The following is a 27915-nucleotide window of genomic DNA, read 5'->3' on the forward strand; positions in this document are numbered from 1 at the left end:
AACATATTCATCGCCTAAAACCAAGAGCACCCCACTGTTCTACGGAGGAGATCCAGACATGCCCATCACTTACTGGACCCCGGCCAGGCTGCCCTTGCTGATCCCTGAATACATCCAGCTTGTTCCTACCCTGGGGCTTTCATACTTGTCACTCCCTCTTCCCTAGGATCTCCACATGGTGGAAAACTAGTTTCTAGTTACTCAGTTCTCATCTTAAGCACACCCCTCAGGAAAGTTGTCTTAGGAACTCCCTCAAATTTACTTCCCATCGTACTACCATGTTAATATTCCTCCAAACACAGGCACCTCTCACTGCCCCAATCCCTGCCACTTGAACTCAGGAACCAAACACATTCAGGTAAAAAGGACACCTGTACTTTCAACAATAATCTGAGATTAACTTGTTAACCTCTCTGCCCCTCCATTCCCAGCCACCATGAGCTCCACAAGAAGAGGGACTTTATCTATCTTAATCATTTCTATGCCCAGCACAGAGTGGATGTTTAAGAAATGCTTGGTGAGGGGGCTGCGCTGAGCCTAGCTGGTTCAGTCGGTTTAGTGTCTGCCTTCAGCTCATGTCATGATCCTGGGGTCATGGGATCCAGCCTGATGTCAGGCTCCCTGATCAGTGGGGAGTCTGCTTCTCCCTCTCTAACCCACTCCTGCTCTGCTCTATCACTCTCTCTCTCTCTCTCTCTCTTAAATAATAAAATCTTTAAAAAAAGTAGTTGGTGAGTGAATAAACCAGTCCCTGTTAGTGGACAATTAGTCAGAATTTTGCTCCTACAAACATTACTACAATAACTCCTTTTTGTAGATATAGCTAGTTAGAATTGGAATTGCTAGGTCAAGGTCTTTTCCCGATTCTTACCCCCTGCAATCACTTCCTCCTCACTACCCACTGAACCTAGGCTGGCTAAGATCCCCATGCCTCTCCATCAGTTCCAGTACTTAAGGACTGAGTTTTGTCTCGTCTTACTAGGCCTTGTTAAGGCTATGAGATACCTGTCAACATGCCCTACCTGAAATATTTCCTTTGGTCCTGGTTGGATTTCAATCTCAAAATGTATACAGTAAAATATGGTAAAGATAATTAGTGTGAAAAGGCACTGAGAGCAGAGCTGGGTTAACTGGAGCAGTAAGGGAAGGTTACATGGAAGTTTCAGCCTTATTTTGTGTCCCTCTCTCTGTGGGCTCTGCTATAGCTCATCTGGAGCTACTTCAATTTCCTGCGGGGTGTCATTCTCTCCCCACCTTCCCACTTTCTTTCCTGTGCTAATTCCATTTCATACTTCAGGTCTTGGTTAACAGATCCTTAGTGAAGTCTTCGGATCCCCCACTGGAGGGTCAATCCCTGTATTGTGTGTTTTGGGGTTTTTGTTGTTGTTGTTGTTGTTTTGTTTGTTTGGTATTATGTGTTTTAAGCCATTTTGTACACCTATGACTATTCGAATAAACCTAATCATCTATTTAATACTTGTTTTCCTAGTTAGATGCTGAGCATTTTATGAGGGCAGAGACTGTACCTTTTTTTCTTTAACTTGAAAACACAGTGTCCAGCAAGTATCTGATTCACACTGAACTCTGGTTTCCTGACAGAGATGTGAATTCTAGAGAAGACAGGAGAGGGCCCTCCTCCTGTTGAGAGAGGATCATGACCACATCCACACCCAACACTGGCTCCTCTATACCGTATTCTTGCTCAGCACTGTGGCTGTGTCCCTGCAGGAACAAGGGAGTGCCGGAATGTGGGAGATTTTTCTGACAGAAATCAGGGATCTGGACTGTGCCAGGGAAGATGGCAGGAGACATTCACTAGGTGCCTGGCTTTACCGGATGCACTGTGGCAGAAAGAAATACACAACTGAAAAACACTGCAGTCCTTGAGTAGGTTCCAGTCTATTTTAAGATGTTTTATTCATTACAGCACAGTATGAGACAATTCATAGTAAAGCGAGGTGCCACAGGCCTGCAGAGGACAGAAAATGAGGGAAGACAGAGATTAAGGCTGGCTATGCGCTAGGCCTGAAGATGTAAGTACCATTTGAATTGGAGAAGAAAGTGGGAATCCAATCTGGGGACTACCAAGCTTGAAAAGAGAGGCTGGGCTTGGGATGGGCATGGCCAGCAGGGTAAAAGGGGTTGGATCAAGGTAGGCATTTTAAGTCAGGTTGTAAGAAATAACACTTTCTCCCCATTGCCTACTCTGTCCTGTAAACATACAGCCCCTTTGGCTGTCAGCTAACCTGGATTCCTTTGCCTAACTGGTCCCTCCTATCAATTTATTATTATTATTTTAAAATGTTTATTTATTTAAATAATCTCTACACCCAACGTAGGGCTTGAACTCACAACTCTGAGATCAAGAGTCACATGTTCCTCCAACAGAGCCAGCCAGGCACCTCTATTATTTTTATTTTTATTTTATTTTATTTTTTTTAAAGATTTTACTTATTTATTTGACAGAGAGATCACAAGCAGGCAGAGAGGCAGGCAGAGAGAGAGGAAGAAGCAGGCTCCCTGCTGAGCAGAGAGCCCGATACGGGGCTCGATCCCAGGACCCTGGGATCATGACCTGAGCCGAAAGCAGAGGCTTTAACCCACTGAGCCACCCAGGCGCCCCCCTCTATTATTTTTAATTAATTATCTCTACATCTAATGTGGGGCTCGAACTCATAACCCCAAGATCGAGTCCTATTCTCTTCTCAGTGAGCCAGCAGAGGTGCCCCCGGTTTCCCCATATTTAATACATGGGCTCCTGATTTCCTTCTGCCTCCCCAAACAGACTGCACTCATGGCAGGGAATGCTAACCAGTAAACAAATGCCTAGTTCAACAAATGTCATTTCTTGCCTCAACAGGGCAACTACTGGCTTCTGTTCTACTCTTGGTCCCACAACTCTCTTTCCTACCCACTATAGGAGTCAGTTTTCTAAAATGCAAACCTTTGATCATGTTACAAACCAGGCCACCATCACCTCTTACCCGGACTACTGCTACAACCTCCTAACTTCTCTCCTTTTCCACTTATGCTCTGCTCCAAGGTCTGTCTTCCATATATCAAACAGAGTGATCGTGTTAAAATCTGTCCGATCAATTCACTCCTTTGCTTAAAAATTGCCAACAGGATCTCAGTTCACTCCAAGTAAAAGCCAAAGTCCTCACAGTGGCCTATACATCCCCCCGCCACTCTGTCCCCTACTATCTCCCTGACTTCATCTTGAACCTCATCCCTGACCCACTGCTCTTCCTCCTTCAGATTCCTGGAACACACCAAGCATGTTTCTGCTCTGGAGCCTTTGTTTTGACTGTTCCCTTGACCCGGAAGCTTCTTCCTGAAGATTTGCACGTGGCTCCCCACTCATTTGCTCCAGCTCTTTGTTCAAATATCACCTCATCAGAGCAAACCTCCCTGACCACCCTGCATAAAACAGCATCGCACCCTGCATTGTCACTCTGGTTTCCTCTCCTTTTCATAGTCCTTCCCACCTGACATTTATTTTCATTTGCTTATAGTATGTATTGCAGAGCACAATGTAAACTCCGGGAGAGCCCGACTATCACCTATTTTCTTCATGTCTGACGCTTCAGTGCCTAGAACAGACCTGGTGCATAGTAGGCGTTCGAGAAATATTTAATAAATGCTTTTCTTTTTTTTTTTTTTTTAAGATTTTCTATTTATCTATTTTTGCATGTGTGCACGACAGAGAAAGCATGTGTGCGAAAGCAAGCATGAGAAGGGGCAAGCATGAGGGGCAGAGGGAGATGCAAACCTTACTCTAAGCAGGGAGCCCGATTCAGGACTCGCTCCCAGGACCGTGGGATCATGACCTGATCTGAATATAGATGCTTAACCGACTGAGCTACCCAAGCACCCAAAAAATGTTTCTCTTTAGATTAAAAATTAGACCTTCATGTGACCTTCAGAGTCCTTCATAACCTGGTCCACACCTTACTTCCACAGCCTCACCTCTGGCTTTTCCTAACCGTGGACACCATAATTCAGCCTGCAGAAGAGTTACAAATTGAAACTAAACACTCTCTTTTGCCTCTGTAAAAATGCTTGGCCTACCCTCTTCTGCCTAGGTAACATTAATTCTCTCAGCAAGACTCTGTAAAGTTTTCTCCTCTGGGGTTCCTCTCCTATCCCCATGTCTGGGCCAAGTGCCTCACACCTTCCACAACCCTCCTCCCAGGGCACCCTCCAGCACGCTCATAAGACACTACGTTATATTGTCTGTTACCTATTATTCATTGTGCTTCCAAAGGGTCAAGACCTTATCTCAGGCACCTTTGAATCTCCAGAGGTCAGAATCAGTTTGGTACATAAAAGACAATCAAGAGCTTGTAATATTAAACAGGTAAAATGTACTGAGACCTCGGGTGTGAGCGAGCCACTCTGAGAGCTCAACTCGACAGCATTCACCCTCCTTCCAGATATAAATGGACCCATTATCAACCCCTTTTAAAAATTAAGAAGGTTATCACGAAGTATCAAGTATTTTGCCTTTGTCACGTTAACATAAAAGGTCCAAAGAACTAGAAACAGCATATACAACGTTGAGAAGACTCGATTTCCTGGGCCCATAAAAAGTGGCCCACTGATAACGTGCAGTCCCTTGGGTGAATCACGGACCTCCTGGTCCAATCTTCTCATCTATAACATCTCCAGCTGGGTTCCCAGAACTGGAAACCTAAGAGTTAAGAGCAGAAGGCTGAAAGGACACTTCGAGCTCTGTAGAACAACTCTTGCAGATATAGAGATACCACCTCCCACTCCAACGTGTGCCAACTGTGGAGCAGACATCTGCTCAAATTCTAACTCAGGAAACTTCGTAACTTAGAAACTTCCCAAAGCTGAAAACCAGAGAATGGTAGCTAGTAAGTAAAAACAATCACATTTATACAAACCACTCCAAGACCAAAGTTAGTTTCCCCAATTAGAACGCATTACACTTGCTAAGACACAGTGTGGGGTTTTCACTCAAGTACTCCGTGCTTTCTGATACCAGACCAGTAACAGCCTGGCAAACTGGGCTAAGGGCATATCTAACCATTGAGCATGGACAGAAACCACTATTACTCCTTTATACGCACACGCGCGCATGCACACACACACACACACAGATGCCCCACTTAGGCTAAGGGCATGATCGTCCAGAGCGTCTCACCTGGAAACCTGGACCTTATCCTTGTCTCATTTTTCCTTTATGCCCTGGAATCACCAAGAGCCTCAAAAAACATCTCCTACATATAGACCCTCCCTTTCATGTCTCAAATCCTGCTCAAAAACCTCCCCTGCCACTGATACCATTAAGCCAGGCAGTAACTTTCTAGATGCATGCTGATGTGGTAGCCACCAGAAACATGTCACAACTGAGCACCTGTAATGTGGCTAATTCAAACTCGGCTGTGTGGCAAGTATAAGTTACACACTGGGTTTCAAAATAGCACCAAAGTAAAGAAATAAACTATCTTGTTAGTAACTTTAAAATACTGATTCATGGGGCGCCTGGGTGGCTCAGTGGGTTAAGCCGCTGCCTTCGGCTCAGGTCATGATCTCAGGGTCCTGGGATCGAGTCCCGCATCGGGCTCTCTGCTCAGCAGGGAGCCTGCTTCCCTCTCTCTCTCTCTCTCTCTCTGCCTGCCTCTCCGTCTACTTGTGATCTCTCTCTGTCAAATAAATAAATAAAATCTTAAAAAAAATAATAAAAAAAATAAAATACTGATTCATTTAGAAATATTTCAGTTATATTGGGTTAAATAATATGTATTACCAAAATTAATTTCACCCATCTCTTTCTACATTGTACTACTAGAAAATTTAAAATTATGTATGTAGTTTCTGTTGTTTTGGACCATCCTAGATCTCCACCTCACCCTTGGATATACTTAGCACCCGCCTCAGTGCAAGCAACCCAGGAAATGACTTAAAGGCTGGCCGAACAGACTCTCCACAGAGAAATGTAGAGAAGAGGCCACAACGAAGAGAGTAGGAAGGGTGAAGCCTGGTGAGGAGCCAAACTGATCTGTGGGACTGTTTGCAGGAGGGCGGAACAACGTGGGCACAGAGAAAGAAAAGAAGCAGATCCCCACCCAGGCACCCCAGGCACATGGGACTGCACTGGCAAGATGAATCCCTATAACATTCAGCTTTGAAAATCAGAGGGGCCTAACTTTGAACGTTCTTATAATAAGTGGGGCTTAAGACATGGGAATTTAATAAAGTTTTTTTTATGATTTTATTTATTTCAGAGAAAGAGCCCATGAGTAGAGCAAAAAACAGCACGAGCTGGGGGAGGGGCAGGGGAGATGGAGAAACGGACTCCCTGCTGAGCAGGGAGCCAGCTGCTCAGCTCAATCTCAGGACCCTGAGACCATCACCTGAGCAGGAGGCAGACACCCAACTGACTGAGCCACCTGGTACCCCATGCAACTTAAAAAAAAAAAAAATCACTGGGTTCAGCTCTCGAAGAGCCAGACAGGGTGATAGGAAACTGAGTCCCGGCCTTTAAAGAGACAGCAAAAGGCGCCTGGGTGGTTCAGTGGGTTAAGCCTCTGCCTTCAACTCACGTCATGATCTCAGGGTCCTGGGATTGAGTCCCGCATCGCATCGGGCTCTCTGCTTGGCAGGGAGCCTGCTTCCTCCTCTCTCCCTGCCTTCTTCTCTGCCTACTTGTGGTCTCTGTCAAATAGATAAAATCTTTAAAAAGAAAAAAAAGCAAAACAAACAGCCCCAGAAAAATAATACCACAGAAGGTGAAATTTGAAAAACACCTGGGGTATAGGGGTAAGAGATTTATTTACTAATCTCAGACCATATGCTAGAGGGGCAGGAATCTTTGGGAGACTTCTCTAAGAACAAAAGAGCTGGCAGGCGCCATTTCCCTCCCCCACTCCCCACCCTGAATACATGGGCACCTTTGGGAACCCCTGCAGTGTGAACACTCTCCACCCAGCTTGCTGACAGTACACCGAGCCCCAGTGCTCTTCTGTGGACTCCCCCTACATCCCAGCCTAAGCAGGGGATTTCCCAGGAGGCTGCAGGCCCTGCCCCACACCAGACCATTAAGGGCCTTACAGGCACCGTGTGCCCCAACCCTCGAGTTCTCTTGCAGTCCCCTCCAATATACCCTTGACCAGAGTTCATCCAAAGCAGTGCCATAAGCCTGGCAGTATGCAAAAAAAAAAATTAGTATATGTACAAAAAAAAAAACAAACAGTCAAGGCAGTCACAAAATGAAAGGATATAAACTGTGACACCATATACCTAAAATGTTGGGGGGGAGAAGAGTAAAGAATGGGTTCAAACTCTGGAGACCATCAACTTAATATGGACTGCTATAGGCGTAAGATTCTATATACAAACTTAACGGTAACCACAAACCAAAAACCAGTAACAGACATGCCAAAAAAAAAAAAAGAGAAGAAGAAAAGAGAGAGAGAGAGTGGAATCCAAGTATATCATGAAAGAAAGCCAGGAGAGGGGCGCCTGGGTGGCTCAGTGGGTTAAGCCGCTGCCTTCGGCTCAGGTCATGATCTCAGGGTCCTGGGATCGAGTCCCGCGTCCAGCTCTCTGCTCAGCGGGGAGCCTGCTTCCCTCTCTCTCTCTCTGCCTGCCTCTTTGTCTGCTTGTGATCTCTGTCAAATAAATAAAAATTTAAAAAAAAAAAAAAAAGAAAGCCAGGAGAGAGAGAAAAGAGCAAAAGAAGGAAAAGAACTACAAAAGCAACCATAAAACAAGTAACAAAATGGCAGTAAGTACATACCTATCAATAATTACTTTGAACATAAATGGACAAAACACTCCAGTCAAAAGACACAGGGTGACAGAATGGAGAAAAAAATAAGACCCATCTATATCTTGCCTAAGAGAGACTCATGCCAGACCTAAAGACATGCAGATTTAAAGTGGAAAGATAGGCAAGCATTTATTATGCAAATGGAAGTGAAAAGAAAGCTGGAGTAGCATTACTTATATTGAACAAAATAGACTTTAAAACAAAGACTTTAGGGATGCTTGGGTGGCTCAGTCGGTTGAGAGTCTGCCTTTGGCTCAAGTCATGATCCTGGGCTCTTGGAATGGAGTCTGGCATCTGGTTCCCTGCTCAGCTGGGAGTGTGCTTTTCCCTCTCCCTCTGTCATTCCCCTTGCTTGTGCTCACTTTCTCTCTGTCAAATAAGTAAATAAAAATCTTTTAAAAACATGAAAAACAAGAGCGCCTGGGTGGCTCAGTGGGTTAAAGCCTCTGCCTTCGGCTTAGTTCATGATCTCAAGGTCCTGGGATCGAGCCACCTATCGGGCTCTCTGCTCAGCGGGAAGCCTGCTTCCCCCTTTCTCTCTGTCTGCCTCTCCGCCTACTTGTGATCTCTCTCTCTGTGTCAAATAAATAAATAAAATCTGAAAAAAAAAAAACCCATGAAAAACAAAACAAAAGCTGTAACAAGAGACAGAAGGGCACTATATAATCATAAAGGAGATAATGCAACAAGATATATTCATGCACCCAACATGGGAGCCACCAAAATACAAAAAGCAGCTCATAAAAAACATGAAGTCTTCAAGAGTAATACAGTAATAGCAGAGGACTTTAACATTCCACTTAAATCAATGGATAGATCGTCCAAACAGAAAATCGAGTAGGAAACAGTGGCTTCAAATGACACAATGGACCAGATGGAGCCAACAGATACATTCAGAACATTCCATCCTAAAACAGCAGAATACACTTTCTTTTCAAGTGCACATGGAACATTCTCCAGAACAGTTCATATGATGGGCCACAAAACAAGTCTGAAGAAATTCAAAAAGACTGAAGGCATACCATGCATCTTTTTCAACCACAATGCTATGAAACCACAAGAAAAAATCTGGAAGAAACACAAACATGTGGAGGTTAAATAACATGCTACTAAACGGTGAATGGGTCAACCAAGAAATCAAAGAGGAAATAAAAAAATACATGAAGACAAATGAAAACACAGCAGTCCAAAATCTTTGGGATACAGCGAAAGTGGTTCTAAAGGGATTTTATAGTGATACAGCCTTAGAGCTTTCTCTCCAATTTTGCCCCTTTTCTCACCAATTTTGGACTCCTTGCCCTTACTACAGCATTCTCTTTTGAGGCTCTTTGTCTTTGCACATCTTATCTGACCACCATGTACTTTCTTCCCTCAGCATTATAGGAAAAATTCCTACTCCCCTTTCTACAACCAGTCCAATGGTCTCTTCTCTTCTGAAGCTTTTCCAGATCCCTCATCTCCCTGCCTCCCCCTTCACCATTTGGTCCATATCTCCATTTCAGAATAGTACATCCATATCTCCACTTCAGAATAGTAGCTGTTCGGTGTTTTTTTGTTTGTTTTTTAAGTATATATGCTTTTTTTTTTTTTAGATTCTATTTATTTATTTTTTTAAAGTAATCTTTATCCCTAACTTGGGCTTGAACTCACAACCCTAAAATCAAGACATGAATGTTCTACCGACTGAGCCAGCCAGGTGCCCCTAGAACTGTAGCTTTTTGGTCTTATTTTTCTCCTTCAACATTTTCTCAAACTCTTTTTCCAAAAATCAAGCACGGTGGAATTGTCCAGAATCAGCAGAGCAACTTAGAAAACTTACCATGCATGGAGGGTCCTGACAAACAACTTTTAAAAACTCCTCAGGTGATTCATTATAAAAGAGCAACAGGTAACATTCAGTGAACACTCACCACAGGCCAGGCACCGAGTTCAGTCATTTATGTACACCCTCTCACTAAATTTCCTCAATGAAGCCCTACTGACGTCACAAAGGAAGCAGGCATCTTTGCCCGACTACTTATGAAATGTGACCCTAGTTAAGAACCACTGCCTGGCATAGAGAAGGTATTCCAAAAATGTCTGCTGAATGAATGAATATAAAGTCTGGATCACTCTTTTTTTTTTTTTTTTTTAAGATTTTATTTATTTATTTGACAGACAAAGATCACAAGTAGACAGAGAGGCAGGCAGAGAGAGAGAGGGAAGCAGGCTCCCTGCTGAGCAGAGAGCCCGATGTGGGACTCGATCCCAGGACCCTGAGATCATGACCTGAGCCGAAGGCAGCGGCTTAACCCACTGAGCCACCCAGGCGCCCCTCTTTTTGTTTTTCTAAGACTTTTTTTTTCCTCTTTATTTATTTTATTTTTTGACTTTTTTTTTTTTTTCAGCATAACAGTATTCCTTGTTTTTGCACCACACCCAGTGCTCCATGCAATCTGTGCCCTCTCCAATAGCCACCACCTGGTTCCCCCAACCTCCCACCCCCTGCCCCTTCAAAACCCTCAGATTGTTTTTCAGAGTCCAAGGTGAACTCTCATGGTTCACCTTCCCTTCCAATTTCCCTCAACTCCCTTCTTCTCTCTAACTCCTCTTGTCCTCCATGCTATTTGTTTGACAGAGGCAAAGAGCACAAGCAGGGGGAACAGCAGGCAGAGGGAGAGGGAGAAGCAGGCTCCCCAAAGAGAGGGGAGCCCAATGAGGGCTCCATCCCAGGGCTCTGGGATCCTGACCTGAGCCAAAGGCAGATGCCCAACCGACTGAGCCACCTAAGTGCCCATTCTGGGTCATTCCTACTGAAGGAAAATGAGGAATCATTTTCAGAGTCATAAATAATAAATAAATAATATTTTGTTAAATAAAAAGCAGGGGCAAACACAAAAATGATGATGTTGAGAGCCAAATTCAAAAGCTGGTTCCTCTTAAGTACCAGATAAACAGAAAAACCTCTAGCATATCTAGTATATAAAAGAAACAACTGGGGGCTCCTGGGTGGCTCAGTGGATTAAGCCTCTGCCTTCCACTCCGGTCATGATCTCGGGGTCCTGGGATTGAGACCTGCATCGGGCTCTCTGCTAGGCGGGGAGCCTGCTTCACCCTCCCGCCCCCACCTGCCTCTCTGCCTAGTTGTGGTCTTTGTCAAATAAATAAATAAAACCTTAAAAAAAAAAAAAAAAAGAAAGAAAGAAAGAAAAGAAAAGAAATAACTCAGGTCCCTGGCTGGCCCAGTCAATGTAGTGTGTGGCTCTTGATCTCGGGGTTCTGAGTTGGAGCCCCACAATGGGTGTAGAGATTACTTAAAAATAAAAATCTTAAAAAAAAAAAAAGAAACAACAAAACAAATGACTTTAAAGGGGATAAACAAACCAGTAAAATACACACCAGGTGTTAAGAAATGTGAAAAATCTTAAAGAAATGGGTAATTTTAAAATCTTAAATCAGTAATGTTGATGCAAAAAAGTAAAAACCTTAATAATTGAGAATGAAATCAACTGTTCCCAAATCATCCCAGCACAGCAGGTAATCTCCTTCTCCTTCTCCCTCTGCTACACAACCCGCTTCATGCTCTGTCTCAAACAAATGAATAAAATCTGAAAAACAAAAGTGTTTAAAAAAAAAACCAGAAGTTGGGGCTCAGTCAGTTAAGTGTTTGCCTTCAGCTCAGGTCATGATCCCAGGGTCTTGGGATAGAGCCCCACATTGGGCTCTCTGCTCAGCAGGAAGCCTGCTTCTCCCTCTTCCTCTCCCCCTGCTTGTGTTCCCTCTCTTGCTGTCTCTCTCTCTCTGTCAAATAAATAAATAAATAATCTTAAAAAAAAGAAGAAAACTCCACATAAAAATTATATGAAATTTAAAATGTTGAAGGGAAAAACATGTACAGAGAGAAATGAAGGAAATTCATCACAACAAATAAAGTACTAAACAAAGATCACAAATGACTTCTTTATACTAAAAAAATCTGTATTATATATATGCTCACATACTTTGATTAGATAGATAGATAAATATTTAAAGATTTTATTCATTTGTTTGAGAGAGAGCAGAGGGAAGGGCAGCGGGGGGGAGAGAGAGAGAGAGAATCTTGACCGGATTCTGAGCTCCATGGAGCCCAACACATGAGGCTCGATCTCATGACCCCAAGATCATGACCTGAGTCAAAATCAAGAGTCAGATGCTTAAACAACTGAGCCACCCAGGTGCCCCTGATAAGATATACAAGACATAGAGAAGAGAGGGAAAAAAATATTTTTTGAAATAGGTCTTAGAACAGGTTTTGACATCTTAACATTGTCTTAACCACAAAATTTCTTGGGGAGCCTTGGTGGCTCAACTGGTTAAGTGTCTGACTGTTGATTTCAACTCAGTCCCCAATCTCAGGGTTATGAGAGTCAGCCCTACGTCAGGCTCTATGCTCAGCGTGGAGTCTGCTTGAGATTCTCTCTCTCCCTCTGCCCCTCTCCCGCTCGCAATCTTTTTCTAAATAAATAAAATCCTAAAAAAAAAAAAGGACAGAGAGTGGCTGCATGGCTCAGTCGGTTAAGCATCTGTCTTCGGCTCAAGTCATGATCTCAGGATGCTGGTATCAAGCCCCCACGTGGGGCTCCCTGTTCAGTAGTAGGCCTGTTTCTCCCGCTCCCTCAGCTGTCCCCCTTGCTTGTGCTCTCTCACTCTCTCTTGTTCTCTCAAATAAAATCTTTCAAAAAGCTAAAAATAAAAATTATAAAAAGGACCAAATTCCTTAAAAGGGTTCAGTGAAAGTTATACTGTTTCACACAATTATTTTATCAGAAAATTAGGGTCACTGTTACCGGAAAAACATAGTTCTTGCTAGTTTAGTAGAAAATACACAAAGTACAGAATTACTGCTGAGGTTAAGTGGTTAGGAATGTTTGCTACTTTGACACCCGCTTACAGAGCATGTACTTTGGAGAAAGATGAAAGCAGACAAACGGCCCTGCCCTAAAGGAGCTAGCTGAAAGCTTAGTACAGACACGGATGGGTAAACACACAACTCCTTAGGACATAAAAACAGCACTATGACTGCTGTGCACAAGTGTGTGAACTCATAAGAGGGGAAAGTGTGTCTGGGCTGAGGCCTGAAGCCCGGCTCCAGGCAGCTCAGGAGGAGGCTAAGAAAGGGGACCTCTGGCCACAGGGAGCTTGAACATTCCCTGACCTGGTTCAGCAAGTGGCTTGGCGGCCCCTGGGGGTCCAGGAGCATCCTGAGTCTGGGTGACCCGAGACAGCTTTGGCTGAGCCTGTTCATCCTGATGAGCCTAACCATGGAACTCTTGGGATCTGGAGTCCATGAAGACCAGGTCCTGGTCCCTCTCTACTTCCTCCCCTTCAAGGTAAACCTGAAATCCATATGCAACTTTTTTCTTCTAAAACTTCCCCCATTTCTTACTGTTCTGGTGGTTTCACCTTTTTTTATTCCTAACTAAAAACGTAGTGCATACAATGAAGAGAAAGATACCTAATGTTTACACACAGCTACTAATGATCCTATAGATCCTAAGGATTTTCGGGGTATCCCCCACTCTGCTGCTGTTCCCCTCCATCTTGGAGTCCCTTCAGATGTTTGCTCGCCAAATGCCAGAGGAAGGTCCCACCCCTCAAACACCTCTTCATGAGAGCTCTGACTTTGAAATTCTTGCTCCTATATTTCGTCATTCACGGCAATCTTTAAAATGAAGAAAAAGTCATCTTAGTTTCCTGCTCAACAACAGTGACTCAAGCTACACCAATCACCCACAGCTCCCTGAACACATGACGCACAAATCCTGCTGCTCGGGGCACTCTTCGCCAGCCCCGGGGCACTCTTCGCCAGCCCTGTGCCCCACAGACTCCCTTGCCTCCTGCCAGTCCACCCAGAGGCCCCCATCTCAGTAAGAATAAGGCTTACCTTTACCTCGTTATTTAAGCTGTACCCTTATCACAAGCCACCCCCCGCCAATCTCCCTTACTTTTCTCTACCTTCTTCTCCCCTCTGGTACTGTCAGCTTCTAGGATATTATAAAAGTTACTTACTGCATTTTTCTGTCTCCTCCCTCTAGGACGTAAGCCCCACAAAAGCAGAGATTATAAACGTTGTTCACTAATAACTTAGAAAAGTGTCTTAGCACATCACAGGGGTTCAATGACTATCAGCCGAATGAATAGATAAACGAATGAATGAATGGGTTACCCCAGCCGCAAAGAAAAACGTCCAAACTCCCTTCTTTTCTCGTCTCCCCACTGCCTGTGGCCCATACCCACTGTCACACATGACAACAGTTTCACGATCATGCCCTTCATCTTCTTGCCTCCCAACGTCCCTGACGCACCAACTCCATCAGCTCTATCTCCACCCCCTTCACTTTCACTTGCTGGACTCTGCTTCTATGCAGAAATGGCATCTCCGCTGACTGTTTCCCACAGGCAGAATTTCCACTCTCCTCTCTGTACGCACAGCAGCCTCTGCACCTCAGAAACATCACCTGTCCTGTGCTATATACTTCTGCAGGAAGCTACCCCCCTCTCAGTTTACCACCAGGAGAAGCAGTCACATGACTCGATTACTCATCTCTTGCATTCCCTGGAGGGCCAAGCTCAGAGAAGAGGAACCTCGACAAAGTGAAATTTCTGACCAAAAAACCCCCTTTGTGGATTCAGTTGTTGTCTTTCCACCAGGGTCATTACCTGCAGCCTGGATTAGGTAATCCAAGGGAACTGTCAGGCCATGCCAAGAGAATATAACTGAACTAGAGTACTTGGGCAACAAAGTTTTGAAAGTGTAGTTAAAGCAGTCCCTAACAGTCACTGCTCAGAACACAAATCTACTTTCACCATTAAAAAGGCAACCCCTGGGGCACCTGGGTGGCTCAGTCATTAAGCGTCTGCCCTCAGCACAGGTCATGATCCCAGGGTCCTGGGATGGAGACCCGCATCCATCTCCCTGCTCAGTGGGAAGCCTGCTTCTCCCTCTCCCACTCCCCCTGCTTGTGTTCCCTCTCTATGTATGTCAAATAAATAAATGAAATCTTAAAAAAAAAAGGCAACCCCTGGGGCACCTGAGTGGCTCAATTAGTTAAGCATCTGCCTGCAGCTCACAGCTTGATCCCAGGGTCCTCAGATGGAGCCCCACCCCAAATCAGGCTCCCTGCTCAGCCACTCCCTCTACTTGTACGCATTGTATCAAATAAATAAAATCTTAAAAAAAAAAAAATAAAAGAAGAAGAAAAACAAAGGCAACCCTTAATGAAAGGATCAACACGCCCATGAAATGTTAAGTGTGTTAAGCAGTCCTAATTCTCACAGCCTGCTGAGGAAGCACTTTATATAGAACTGCACTGATGACCAGTGATTGATTTGCTCTGGCTCATGTCAAACCAAACAACTATCTTGTTCTAGTATTGTTACTTGTTTTACTCCTTAAGGCTCACCTTTATAAAACAAAAACACACAACAAGAAGTAAAACATATAAAGGCATTATATGTTTAATTTACTATAAACTTTTATTTTTTTTAAAGATTTATTTACTTTAGAGAAAGAGCGCACATGCATGCGAACAGGAAGGGGGCAGAGGGAAAGGAAGAGACAGAATCTCAGTCTTTCCGCTGATCATAGAATCTGACCTCATGACCCTGACTGAGATCATGACCTGAGCTGAAATCAAAAGTCCCATGCTTAAACACCTAAGCCACCCAGTTGCCACCAATTTACCATAAACTGCTTTTTATATGATATTACTAATCAGCATTTTTATCTGGATTAAGTAATCTCTATACCGAACGTGGGGCTCAAACTCACAATCCGGAGTTCAAGAGTCACATTCTCAATCAACTGTGCCAGGCAGGCGCCCCTGGATTGATTCTGATAGTCTCACACACTTAGCAACTGGAGTTTATGATTTGTCCTTAATTCTAAAGAGTGTGTGGATTAAAATACCATCTGAACCTTGTTATATCTTCACACATACTCTAGGTAAATCAGTGCATAACCTCATAGTTGTGATGCTTCTAGAAAATGCCTCCACTCTCACAAGAATACATGAGTTAAAAAAAAAAAACAGCTTCATATTAACGAAGCTGCAGGCTGGACATGTGGGGGTATACACTATTATATCTTTGTTAAGGTAAAAAAACAAGAAAAGCTATGGGACAGGTCCTTCCTGTTCCGTATGTTTTCTTTTTCCCTCCTGGCCCATCTCCAGCCTCTTTCAAGGCAAATCCTGGCCAAGCTTCTTCAGCTCCTACGGTCTTTTTATGGCCCCTGGGTCTGAGGCCGGGGCTGCTCTCTCCTTCCCTAACAGTTAACTTCCTCCTCTATAGTTTTCTATCCTGTCACCCTACCCTCTCCATTCCCTGACATCGTTCAAGGAATTGGACTGGCACTCAGGACTCTCAACAGTGACACATTCACTCTGAACTCTTCCCGCAGAACCGCACCGCACGGGTTGCCCCTCCCCACAGTGCGGCCCCTGTTTTGGGACGCCCACTCTCCTCAGCTCTGGATATCCTGGGTTTCGCAGGGCTGGGAGGCTCTGCGGGAATGACCAAGCTAGGAAAGGCTGTCTCACAGGCGGAAAACAATGACTGCTCTAAACACGCCCCGGGGGGCCTGGCTGGTAGGGACGCCCTGGGGAAGTGAGGAACGCGCTGCTCACCTGGGGCGCGGCCGTCGGAGGCCTCGGGGCCATTCCTGCCTCGCTGGGGCTGGCTCCCAGACTGGGGCTGGGAAGAGAGGACAGGGCCCACTCACCCGGCTGCAACCGCCGACCCCTCCCCGCCACGCCGGGCCCGCCTCCGTCCCTCAGCCACTTCTCCCGGAGAGGCTTGGGAAGCTACGCGGACTGCGCCTAGGCCTGTCGTTTCCCGGATACCAAATTAAGGGCTCTCGGCATCCTGGACACCGTCCTCTGGCCACGCCCAGTCCCACCCGCAGGATGGTGGGCGCGGCCGGGCGGATACAAGCCAAACCCGTGGGAGGCGCCGCCTTGACCCGCGCGCACTCGGAATTACCGCCTCCTGCGGACTCCGGATTTCGCGACGTCGGGCCCACCCGGGGCTGGGGCCAGCTCCTCCTGCACGCGCTGCAGGTTCAGTCCTCTCCAATTCTGATGTGCGGAAGGACGGCCCAAAGCGGCCTTAGCCGCACTGGGGCCGGACAATGGCCGCAGCGGCGGGGCAGAGCCGGAAGTGCGCCTGCGCACGCGGAGCCTGGGTCCCGCAACGGGGCCGTGGCGAACTACACTTCCCAGAGGCCCGCGCGTGTGGGTCCTGCTTGGGAGGTCGCTGAGCCACTCCCGGGGAGCTGCGGTGGGGTGCGCGGTGTGGCTTGGAGACTCGTACGTTCATTTATTCCAGTAACAGTCACTGAACACCTCTTCTGTGCTAGGGGCATGTTGCTAGGGGCCGGATTCAGCGGCAGATGGGAAAGGAAAGACCCTACTTTCGGGGAGCTAGTGTGCACTGCTTTGGACGAGGTCAGCAATGAAAACGTAAACCTATCAGTAAGATATGTTTCACGTACTGACTTCAGCCATAGGAATAGGACAGTGAAGGGTGATGAAGTGATCATCACAAGATGCTACTTCTGTTGCCTCTCTTGTTGCCATGTTTACCTGTGGGTCACTACTGAGTGTTTGGACACTGATTCCCCAGACCACGCCTACTACGACTAAGAAACTCGAGTCACTTATTACTCCAAGGGAATAAGAGAGTCTTTTCCTGCTGTCCCAGAATTGGTAATCGGGACTCAGCTGAGGATTTAGATCTTTCACATTCTAAAGAAAGACAGCATTTGGGGCTAGACACTCTCAGGTATTACAAAACGGGAGCCGAGTGCTGAATTTGCCCTGTTGCTACTAACCGTTGCCCCGACACCACCCCTTTTTCGCAGGCTCTATAAGGAAACTAGAATGGTAAATGAAAAGATTACCTCAGAATGGCAAGTCCTCCACCCGGGGTGGGGGGGGGGATTGCAGGGTTCTACCCCGACTCCCAAAGATGAATGTGAGAAAGAAAACTCTCAAACACTGAGAACACCCAGGGAAAATGGGGGGGGGGTTACATAATTATCCCCAATGCCTTCCAGAGAAAGGGAAAGGGAATTAGAGAACAGGCTGTGTGTAAGGAGAGCAGCCTGAATTCTCATTGTGTAGTAAGTGGAAACGCAGGAAAACAGCTGCGCTTTAGCTCTCGGTAGGTGAAGGGTGCAGCTCACAACATTATGAGGCTGTGGAACTGACGGGGCGTGAGAATGAACTGAGAAAGTTGGAAGAGGTTGAAGCGAAGCCTTATCTCCCAAGTCAGGTATCAGTGGGTTTCCTCTAAGGAACTCACAAATGCACGTACGTTTCTGCTGGTGCGGCTAAGCAACTTTAATGCCCGATGGAATAGTTTTTAAAACCTTTTAAAATACACTGATGCACTGGAAAATTGGTAAGGAATATACAGAGGGCAAAAATGACAACCTAAGAGTGGTAGGTGGAGCCCTGAAAGCCAGCTTTCACCAGGAAGACTTTTGCCAAATGAGGCAAAGTTGAGTTTTGTTTTTCATGGCCCCCTTCTTCCCGTTTAGGGAAAGCATTCTGCCCCGCCCCCCCCGAGGGCACCGAGAGAGGGGCGGCAGTCTCCCCTCCGGAGAAGTAGGGCCCTACCTGGCCGTCTCTGCTGCTGAAGGTCAGGTATCCTGGTCGGCCGATGTCGTATGGCCACAGGGTGAAGACAGCTGAGAGGCCAGTTTCTCCAAGGCCAGTCCACATCTGGGGGTTGATGGCTACGCCGCCTCGCAGCCTCGCAGCCAATCAAGAGCCACATTCTTCTCCGTGACCTCCTGACTCCATATCAACTACCTCCGCGTCTGCTCTGGACTTGGGAATACTGCTGCTGAAAAGACCATCTCACACGTCCAGTTGAGGTCCTGGCCCAGGAGGATTGGCGGGGACCATCAGGTGCTCCAAAGCCTCTTCACACCCCGCCGCACTCTGAGAAGCGCCTCAGCTGAGAAACGGATAATGCACTATTTAGCGGGATTTTGTCCTAGCTAGGGCAGAGGCGAAAAGACCTGTCGCTAATGCCAAATGCCTTCCATTTATCTGCTCGATCTTTTTTTTTTTTTAAGATTTTATTTATTTGAGAGAGAGAATGAGAGAAAGAGGGAGGAAAAGAGGGGTGAGGGTCAGAGGGAGAAGCAGACTCCCTGCTAAGCAGGGAGCCTGATATGGAACTCGATCCTAGGACTCCAGGATCATGACACGAGCTGAAGGCAGTCGCTTAACCAACTGAGCCACCCAGGTGCCGTATCTGCTCGATCTTTAATATCCACCTGGATTTGACCAATTCCTCACTTGCCCTGCCATTGGTCCAAGCCTTCTGGCTAAGGCCTTCCCCAACAGCACAGGAATATCCAAGTTCCAGTCTCTTAAAAACGTTCATAAAAATGTTCAATCCCCTGGTTCCCACGAGAACCAGTGAGAAAAATTGGGACCTGATGCAGGTAGCTCCGACTCTGTTCAGCCAGAGAACCAGCGATTACTGGACCAACAGGGAACTCAGGTCCCCTGTCTTCCATGCACTCTCAGGCCAGGAGGATAGGACAGAGGCGCTGAGTGGAGGCTGCGTAGCTTCAGTCATCTATTGCTACATCTGAGGCCGAGCTTTGAGTGGGACAGGAAGGAAAGCGAGATCTCAGCGCCTGGGCCCTCTCCCTCACATCAGACCAACACCTGCTACAGTTTCAACTTCCAGGCGTTCATCTGCGGAGCGCTGGGCTCTAGTGCCACCTGCTGGCCACTAGGACCCCGTACTCCTGCAAAGTCATCTGCATAACAATAATGCGAACATTAATTTGGCAGTTTCTGGACCATTACTAACCTTGCCAACTACCCTCAAGTCAAGCTTGAAGCCTCTACAAGCCCCAGAAAATGTTTTTCAGTTCAACAAAATTTCACCTAACACCTATGTTTTCTGAGCCCACGTTTTCTGAGCTTGCGCTGCCCTGGATTTCCTCACAAAACATCCCTGGTGCTATTCTGCTCCTCTGGGCTGAGCTGAAGGGACCCACAGACTCTTGCTCCAACCTAGCTGTGGCGACTCAGGCTGGCCCCAAGTGGTGTCACCTCAAGGGCAATGTAGTCCCTGCAAGGGTCTCAAGGGCCAGGCATCGGAAGACCTCACTTCGGCTTCTGGCTCAGCCACCTTGCTCAGCCAGTCACTTGCCCCCTTGTTTTTCAAGTCTCCTCATTTGTCAGTGGAGCCCCAGATGCATCCTAGCATTCCATCTTTGTCCTGGTGGCCTGGCCCCACTCTCTCCTCATGGGCTTGGACTTATGAAAAATGTCTATTCAAGGAAGGTTTTCCCCAGATACCTCTGTTATCTGAGACAAGGGTGTTCAGTGACTGGGATGTGATTAACTATGTGGGAAGATTGACCCTACCAGGCACTTCAAGGCGCTAATGGCATCTGAGGGCTTTTCCAGCCAAACACAGGGGACTCTGCTTAGAAACCAGGAAGTGGACAAAATGAGCCAAAGATAGGATATAGAAGGAGGGCAAGAAACAATGAGGGACTAGAAACTAAAATAAGATTATTCTCACATCATAATTTTTTATTAACTGTGTCTCTGAGTTTGTTTGTTTAAGAGGTGAGGGTAGGGTAGGGGGAGGAACAGAGAGAGAGGGAGAGAGAGAACCTTAAGCAGGCCCCATGCCTAGCATGGAGCCGGTTGCTGGGCTCAGTCTCACGACCCTGAGATCATGACCTGAGCTGAAATCAAGAGTCGACATTTAACCAACTGAGCCACCCAAACGTCCCTCTGAGTTTATTGTTTTTTTTTTTTTTAAGATTTTATTCATTTATTTGACAGAGAGAGATCACAATAGGCAGAGAGGCAGGCAGAGAGAGAGGAAGGGAAGCAGGCTCCCTGCCAAGCAGAGAGCCCGACGTGGGGCTCGATTGAGGACCCCAGGATCATGACCCGAGCCAAAGGCAGAGGCTCTACCCCACTGAGCCACCCAGGCATCCCTGAGTTTTTGTTTTTAAAATTAACTTGCAAGTTATTTAATTTGCAATTATTCTCAACAAGGTAATTTTTGTTCATGGCTAATGTTCTCCAGCGTTACAACCAGATACATGAATCCAAGGGACCTAGGCTAGGCTGCCCTTAGAGCCTGCCAGGGGTCCAGTTAAAGAGACATCTGACTGCAGTCAGCTGTCTGACTTGGACTGTAGCCCCAAGAGGATCTTTTTTTTTTTTTTAAGATTTTATTTATTTATTTGACAGACAGAGATCACAAGTAGGCAGAGAGGCAGGCAGAGAGAGAGGAGGAAGCAGGCTCCCCGCTGAGCAGAGAACCCGATGCAGGGCTAGATCCCAGGACCCTGGGATCATGACCTGAGCCAAAGGCAGAGGCTTTAACCCACTGAGCCACCCAGGCGCCCCAACCCCAAGAGGATCTTACCCACTTGTATGCCCAGTAAATATGTACCCAGTCAACCTGGCTGAGTTTATGGAATGAAGGCTTTGCTTTATCATAAAGAGTAATAATGGGCTTTGAGATCAGCTAGGTCAGCTCCTTTCTTTTAAGGATGAAATAGAAGCCCAGGGAAGGAAAGATGCTAGTTTGGAGTAGAAAGAAAATGGTACAGGAAGAAAAAGATGCATATGATCAGCTGAAGGAGACTAGTAAGTTCCATGTGGCATTGTGGTGTTTTTTAACTCATGAGGTGAATGCTGGGGTTTAAAACAATTTAAATTTTAAAATGATAAGTTAAACAACAGAATACATTCTAGATGAGGTCTTTGGTCATTTGCATCATTTTCTTCTTCTCCATTTTCTCTTCAGCTTTATTTGTAGGACTGCAGTTGTGCGGTCTCCAGTAAGTGTCTTTCCCTCTGCGGGTTCTATTTCATCTGTAAAATGAAAAATCTGGCTTGTTGGATCCAAAGCCCCATTTTATTTTTCTCCTACAACTGTTATGCCTGGCTCAAACTGCGCAGGTGTGACCTGAGGGGAGGTGAGAAAACATGGAAGCGAAAGTGAGCTGGGTCTTTCATCCCAGCCTGCGCCTTTGCCTGGAGCTGACCGCCACCCATCCACTACCTTTCAGGGTGCCACACCTTGGGCCTTACTTGCACAACCCACCCCCACACGGGGGTCTGGACATAACAGTGCTTTGGGCTCTGCGGTTACCATGGCGACCCTCTGGCTGGCATAGCCTCCGTTGCCGCCTAGCAACCAGGACATCCAGGGCACCTACAGCTCTGTCATTTCCCTCTGGCAAGGAACTGGGGGCAGCTCTGTTTAGGGAGGTGGCTTGTTATGGGTCCCTCTACTGCTAGGCCCTCACCTGACCTCTTCAGCCATTCCAGCTTCTCTGCCCTCGAGCCAGGCTTCTATGGCTTTGTCTCCTAGACCCAGGAGTCCTAACCACCCACTCTTTCCAGCTATGGTCCTGGGGGCTTAAAAAAGAGGGTTCTTACCCCCGACACTCCATAGTCTCTAGAAAAGTCCAACATGATGTAAATTGAAACACCCGTCTTAGCCACACCTCCCAGCACCCCTCAGCTCCTGGGGCCAATTCTCTGGACTGGCAATCCTTGGGAAGGGATGGATGGGACAGCCTGGCTAGAAGCTAGGGAGGAACCAGTGTTGGGAATGGCATCACCAGTACTGGGAATCGCAGCCTCTGTTGGGAGATGGGCAGGCATGCAGACAAGCTAACCCAATATGGGGGTGGGATCGGCAGTGACAGGCCTGGTGGCACAGAGTGTACTGGGAAGGAAGAGAGGAGGAAGCAGGCTCTCCGCCGAGCAGAGAGCCCGACGTGGGGCTCAATTGAGGACCCCGGGATCACGACCCGAGCCGAAGGCAGAGGCTCTAACCCACTGAGCCACCCAGGCACCCCTGAGTTTTTGTTTTTAAAATAAACTTGCAAGTTATTTAATTTGCAATTATTCTCAACAAGGTAATTTTTGTTCATGGCTAATGTACTCTAACATTACAACCAGATACATGAATCCAAGGGACCTAGGTTAGGCTGCCCTTAGACTGAGCCTGACAGGGGCCCATGGGGAAGGGGTACTCACCCCAACCTGAATTGGAAAGAAATGTTTCTTGGGGGACATAATGCTTGGGTTGAGGCTTGAAGAGTGAATAGGCATCCAGGCTGGAGTAGAGATTTCGGTGAGGGTAGGCTTTAGGTATTCAGAGCCTGCCTTTCTGAGAGTGTTTATTCCCCATCCAAAATCCACTGATTCTGTCTCCTCCTTGTCCTTTTCCTCTTCTTATCCTGTCCACTTTCCCTGGGCAGTCTCCTCCAGCTGCATGATCGTAAGCCGCACTCCTTTGCTACATGTGGTCCCTTCCTCCTGGGCTGCTCACAACTTACTTGGCTACCTGATGAACTCACTCATTCTTCAAGACCCAGCTTGATGTTTACTCCTTTCTGGTGCCTTCCCAGAACCATCCTTTCAAGCATGCATTCAATTTACAAACTTTTTTTTTTTTTTTAAGATTTTATTCATTTAGGGTCACCTGGATGCCTCAGTCAGTTAAGTGGCTGCCTTAGGCTCAGGTCATGATCCCAAGGTCCTGGAATCCAGCACCACTTTGGGCGCCCTGCTCAGTGGAGAGCCTGCTTCTCCCTCTCCCTCTGCCTGCCACTTTGCCTATTTGTGCTCTATCTCTCTGTCAAATAAATAAATAAAATATTTTTTAAAAAGGTTTTATTCATTTATTTGAGAGAGACAGAGATAGTGACAGAAAGCATGAGCAGGGAGGGCAGGGAGAAACAGGTTCCTTGCTAAGCAGGGAGCCCAGACCCTGGGATCATGATCTGAGCTGAAGATAGACACCCAACCTTACTGAGCCACCCAGGTGCCCCCTCAATTCACAAACTTCTAATGAACACTGGGTGTTAGACCCACAATGTGGTCCTATACTATAACTCTCTGTTCACTTGTCTGTTTCCTTAAATGACCAGGATATCCTGGAGGTGGGAGCTGGCAAGGCTGTCTTTTGTTTTCCTAAGCCCCAGGCTTTAACATAGACTCTCTGAATGGATGGGTGGCTGGAGGGATAGGAGGATAGATGCATACACACAGAGCTCCTTGTGAAACAACAAACATAAACACCCCAGGTAACTCTCTGACTCCCGTTTCTATCCTCTGACATTGCCACAAAGGAATTTGGCCATATGTTATTAAATTAAAGTGAATTAAAATTTGCTTGAAATAACCACAGACTCCCCCGCTCCCCTGAGCCTGCAATGACCAGATTACATCTCCTCCAGGCACAGAAGTTTGACATTTCATTGCAAAGTCATTTTCTTCTCATTTCCTTATGTTGCTAAAATATTCTATTTCTCTTCACTTCCCCTTTGTGTCCCCATTACTCATGTTTAGTTAAATTTATCTGCTGCCATTTTTAATCATCTGAGATAGGCTTGCTGGGGTGGATGTTCCTGGGGCCCTGCCTGGCCTTCCAGACCATCTGTCTCCTCCTGGTCCACTCTAAGAACATAGCATGGACCCCTCTGTCAGGGCTTCTGGGCTGATCCTCAAACCCAAGGTTTCTCCCCAAGGCATCTCTGACTTCAGGGTCCTCCCTTTCTCCCCATCCTCATTATCTTCTTTTCTCCAGCCTCCTCCTCTTCTGTTTCCTGGGGCATGGTTTTCATCTTGCCTCCAGGCCTGATATTTCCTGAGGTGCCTTTGGTCACACTGAGCAAGGAGCTTTGCGATTCTTCTCTCATGAGTTCCCTGAATAAGTCCTTAATGCGACAAAATATCCAGCAGCCGATGTGGGGGTTGTTTGGTGCTTGCTTGGGACACTGCCATACCCATCACATTTCTGTGACTGGCTGGACACCTTCGTCTTTCTCACCTGCCCATCCACCCTCATATTGTAGGCGTGGAGAGATTGTTCTCTCTGGAGGCAGTTGGCAAAGACTAGAAAGGAATATTTTGGCTTAGAGTGGAATCCCAGTTTGACCTCTCAATAACTGTCACTTAAGGACTGGGATCTGGGGTGCCTGGGTGGCTCAGCTGTTAAGCGTCTGCCTTCAGCTCAGGTCATGATCCCGGGCTCCTGGGATGGAGCCCCCCCCATCGGGCTCCCTGCTCAGCCGGAAGCCTGCTTCTCCCTCTCCCTCTGCTGCTCCCCTGCTTGTGTCCCCTCTCTTGCTGTGTCTCTGTCAAATAAATAAAATCTTTAAAAAAAAAAAAAGAAAGAAAGAAAAGGACTGGGATTGCCCTTGGGACTTAAGGCTTAGAACTGCTCAGGAAAGGGGAAGTCAAGTCCAGGTGGCCACTGAGAGGCAGGGCCGTGGGAGGCAAGATCAGAAGGCTGGAAAGGCCATCACTATCCGAGCATTTGCAGTGTGCTGGGCTCTGTGGACATATTTGGGGAGTTGGGGCTGTGAATCCAGGGTGACAGTGAAGGATGCTTGTTCCTCAGCTCAAGCTTTGGGAAAGGGGTTTCTGTGGGATCACCTGGAAGGCTCATTGAATGTCCTTTGGAGCTGAAGGGATACGGGGAGCTATGGCAATTTATGTCAGAGAAATCTTAATGGCAGGAGACAGGCTGGCCAGATGTCTTCACAGGGCAGCTAGGAGAGTGGCCACATTGGGGTCTGCCTGCAAGCCCAGCGATCATGAGGGAAAAAAAGGTAAGTGAATGTTTCTAGCAGATCAGACAGAGGTGGCTGCTGACATGAGTGAACCAGCACGGGGTCATTTTAGAGCTTGATCAAGAAAGCCTCTGGGAGAAAGAAAGAGACAAAAATTACTGGCAGGCCAGGAGTGAAAAAAGGGGTCATACAGGGATTTAGCTTAAATTTCATCCCAGGGCAAGACAAACTATTTTATAGTTATATTTTATGAGTCATGCGTATAGGGCTAAACATAAATTACTTTAATTTTTTTCAATGAAATTTCACTCATGTCAATTCAAAACATATTCTTCTTCCTAGACTAAGATCATATCTCCAGTCTACACTCATCTACATTTTCTATATTGCATCCAGTTTTTCCAGTTGCATCTAGGGTGAAATGATCTATTATCTTTATTATTTCCCAAATAGTTTATGCTTCTGAACTCTTATCTCATTCAATTTTCACATCAATCCTGGAAGGAAAGTGCTCTTGTTATCTCTGTTCTACTTTCAAGCATCAGAAATTAAGAAAAGGGCTCCAGGTTACACGGGGGTGAATGGCAGACTCAAGGGTTAACTAGGTAAGTCAGGCCCAGGGTTGCAGTGGGGGTTCAGGCAGTGGTGGTGACAATATGAGGGATTAGGAGCTTCAGTAGCGCTTCCCCAAAGCTCCATTTTTGCCCCCATTCTTAACTAGGGGCAGCTGCTGTTTAGGTAAGTTTCAAGAGGGGTGTCGTGACAAACACCTGTACAGCGCAGTGGCCCTACAGCTGTCCAGGGCTTTGACAAGAGTGCATGGGGCACTCTGGTCCTGGAGACACCCCCCCCAACACACACAGGGGCCAGAAGGGGGTTTTCTTGGTAGATAGTGGCTCTCCAAGTACTGGGTCAAGTGTCATGATCAGATGAATCCAGAGCCATGCTCAAGTTTTGAGGGGAGGGAGCAGGAACCAATAGCTCATCTGCAGAGAGGGGTGCCCAGAGCTGGGAGATGGGTGAGGAGCCCAGGTCTGCACCGGGGAGATGCTGCCTGTGGTTATGCAGTTCCCAGGAGGCCTGGAGGGCTCTCATGTTTGGCTCCATCCCAGAGTTCCCAGGTCTCCGCAAGTACATGCTTCCCCTTGTAACCTTGGCTGCTGATGGTTCTGCTTTCACATCAACACATCCTGGACTAAGATAGAAACTCTAAAAAACTGAATTTCATGAAAATTTACAATTCCCCAGAAGCCTGGGTGGCTCAGTGGGTTAAGCATCTGCCTTCAGCTCAGGTCATGACCCCAAGCAGAGAGCCTCCTTTTCCCTCTCCTTCTGCTGCTCCCCTTGCTTGTGCTCACTCTCTCTGTCAAATAAATAAATAAAGTATTAAAAAAATAATTAGAAAATAAATAAAATAGGGGCGCCTGGGTGGCTCAGTGGGTTAAAGCCTCTGCCTTTGGCAGAGCCCACATCAGGCTCTCCGCTCAGTGGGGAGCCTGCTTCCTCCTCTCTCTCTCTCTCTGCCTGCTTCTCTGCCTACTTGTGATCTCTCTCTCCGTGTCAAATAAATAAATAAAATCTTTAAAATCTTTAAAAATAAATAAATAAAATTTTAAAAAAATAAATAAAAATTACAATTCCCTGCATTGTACTGGCCCACACAAGATTCTTCCTCTTTTAATGCCACTTATTTATGAGTACTGTAGCTCTAGGAATGCAAGATGCCCCCAAGAATGCCACGCATCCTGCTTTGTCCCCCCGGCCTCCTTCTTACCACCTTGTCTCCTTGGAATCAATGGAGAAAAGTGAGCAACATAAGCAGAGTGGCCTAAAAGCAAGCCCTTCATACAGACACACGGCTGTGGCTTGCAGTACAGACAGAATGAAGTCCCACGGGTTTTCCTCAGCCCAGCTCCATCTGCCCAGTGGCCAGGGGAGGCATCTGCCAGGGGCTCAGACACACTGACATCTAGAATAGTTCTGAAGGAGAAGTCTTGCACTTTGCCCTTCGATGGGACTTCACAGGTGATTTAACACGGCTCTGGAAGAGGCCATATTTGGGATGTCCCACTGGTGTTGTTTGAAGTCAGAAACTCCTCTTTCATTTTTTTTCCAGTGAAGGGGTTTTGCAGGTGTTGAAAAGTCTGAGGCAGCAGAGGGGGAGCCACAACAGGCAGCCTGTGTCTAGCATCTAATTTGATTAGGCTTGTCGTCTGAGCCATGGGAACTTGGAGCCAGGAACAAAGAGCACAGGCTGCAGAGGTGACAGCTCCGGGCCTCACATCCTGGGCTCTCTCAGCTGGAGGCTTCACTCTACAGCCACAAAGCCATGCAAAGGGAGCCTGGCCAAGGACTCATGTCAGGCACACACAGCGTGGGGGATTGTTGATGATTATGCTTGAAAAGCCCCAGAAAAATCTCACAATTTTCACACAAATTTCACCCCAAATTTCACACGTTCAGGCAAGGGAGTGATTTATTAAGCATGAAGCGGACTAGC

General features: G+C 46.6%; 1 protein-coding gene across 4 annotated transcripts in view; it reads right to left on the reverse strand.

The window, feature by feature from the left end:
- The window catches only part of ZFP90 (ZFP90 zinc finger protein), a 96315-nt gene that overhangs the window by 6716 nt on the left and 61684 nt on the right, over positions 1-27915 (reverse strand). The window contains exons 1-2 of one of the 4 annotated variants that reach the window (XM_032854105.1): positions 16802-17003; positions 16447-16513 (exon numbers count right to left, since the gene is read on the reverse strand). The exons of 1 other annotated variant lie outside the window; for it this stretch is intronic. In XM_032854105.1, the coding sequence (XP_032709996.1) occupies positions 16447-16479 (33 nt within the window). In that variant the 5' untranslated portion in view covers positions 16480-16513; positions 16802-17003. 2 more of the 4 variants (XM_032854106.1, XM_032854108.1) reach the window with 2 other exon arrangements.

This window comes from Lontra canadensis, unplaced genomic scaffold (assembly GCF_010015895.1).
Source record: "Lontra canadensis isolate GAN:19392208 unplaced genomic scaffold, GSC_riverotter_1.0 scaffold8, whole genome shotgun sequence".
NCBI lineage: Eukaryota > Metazoa > Chordata > Mammalia > Carnivora > Mustelidae > Lontra > Lontra canadensis.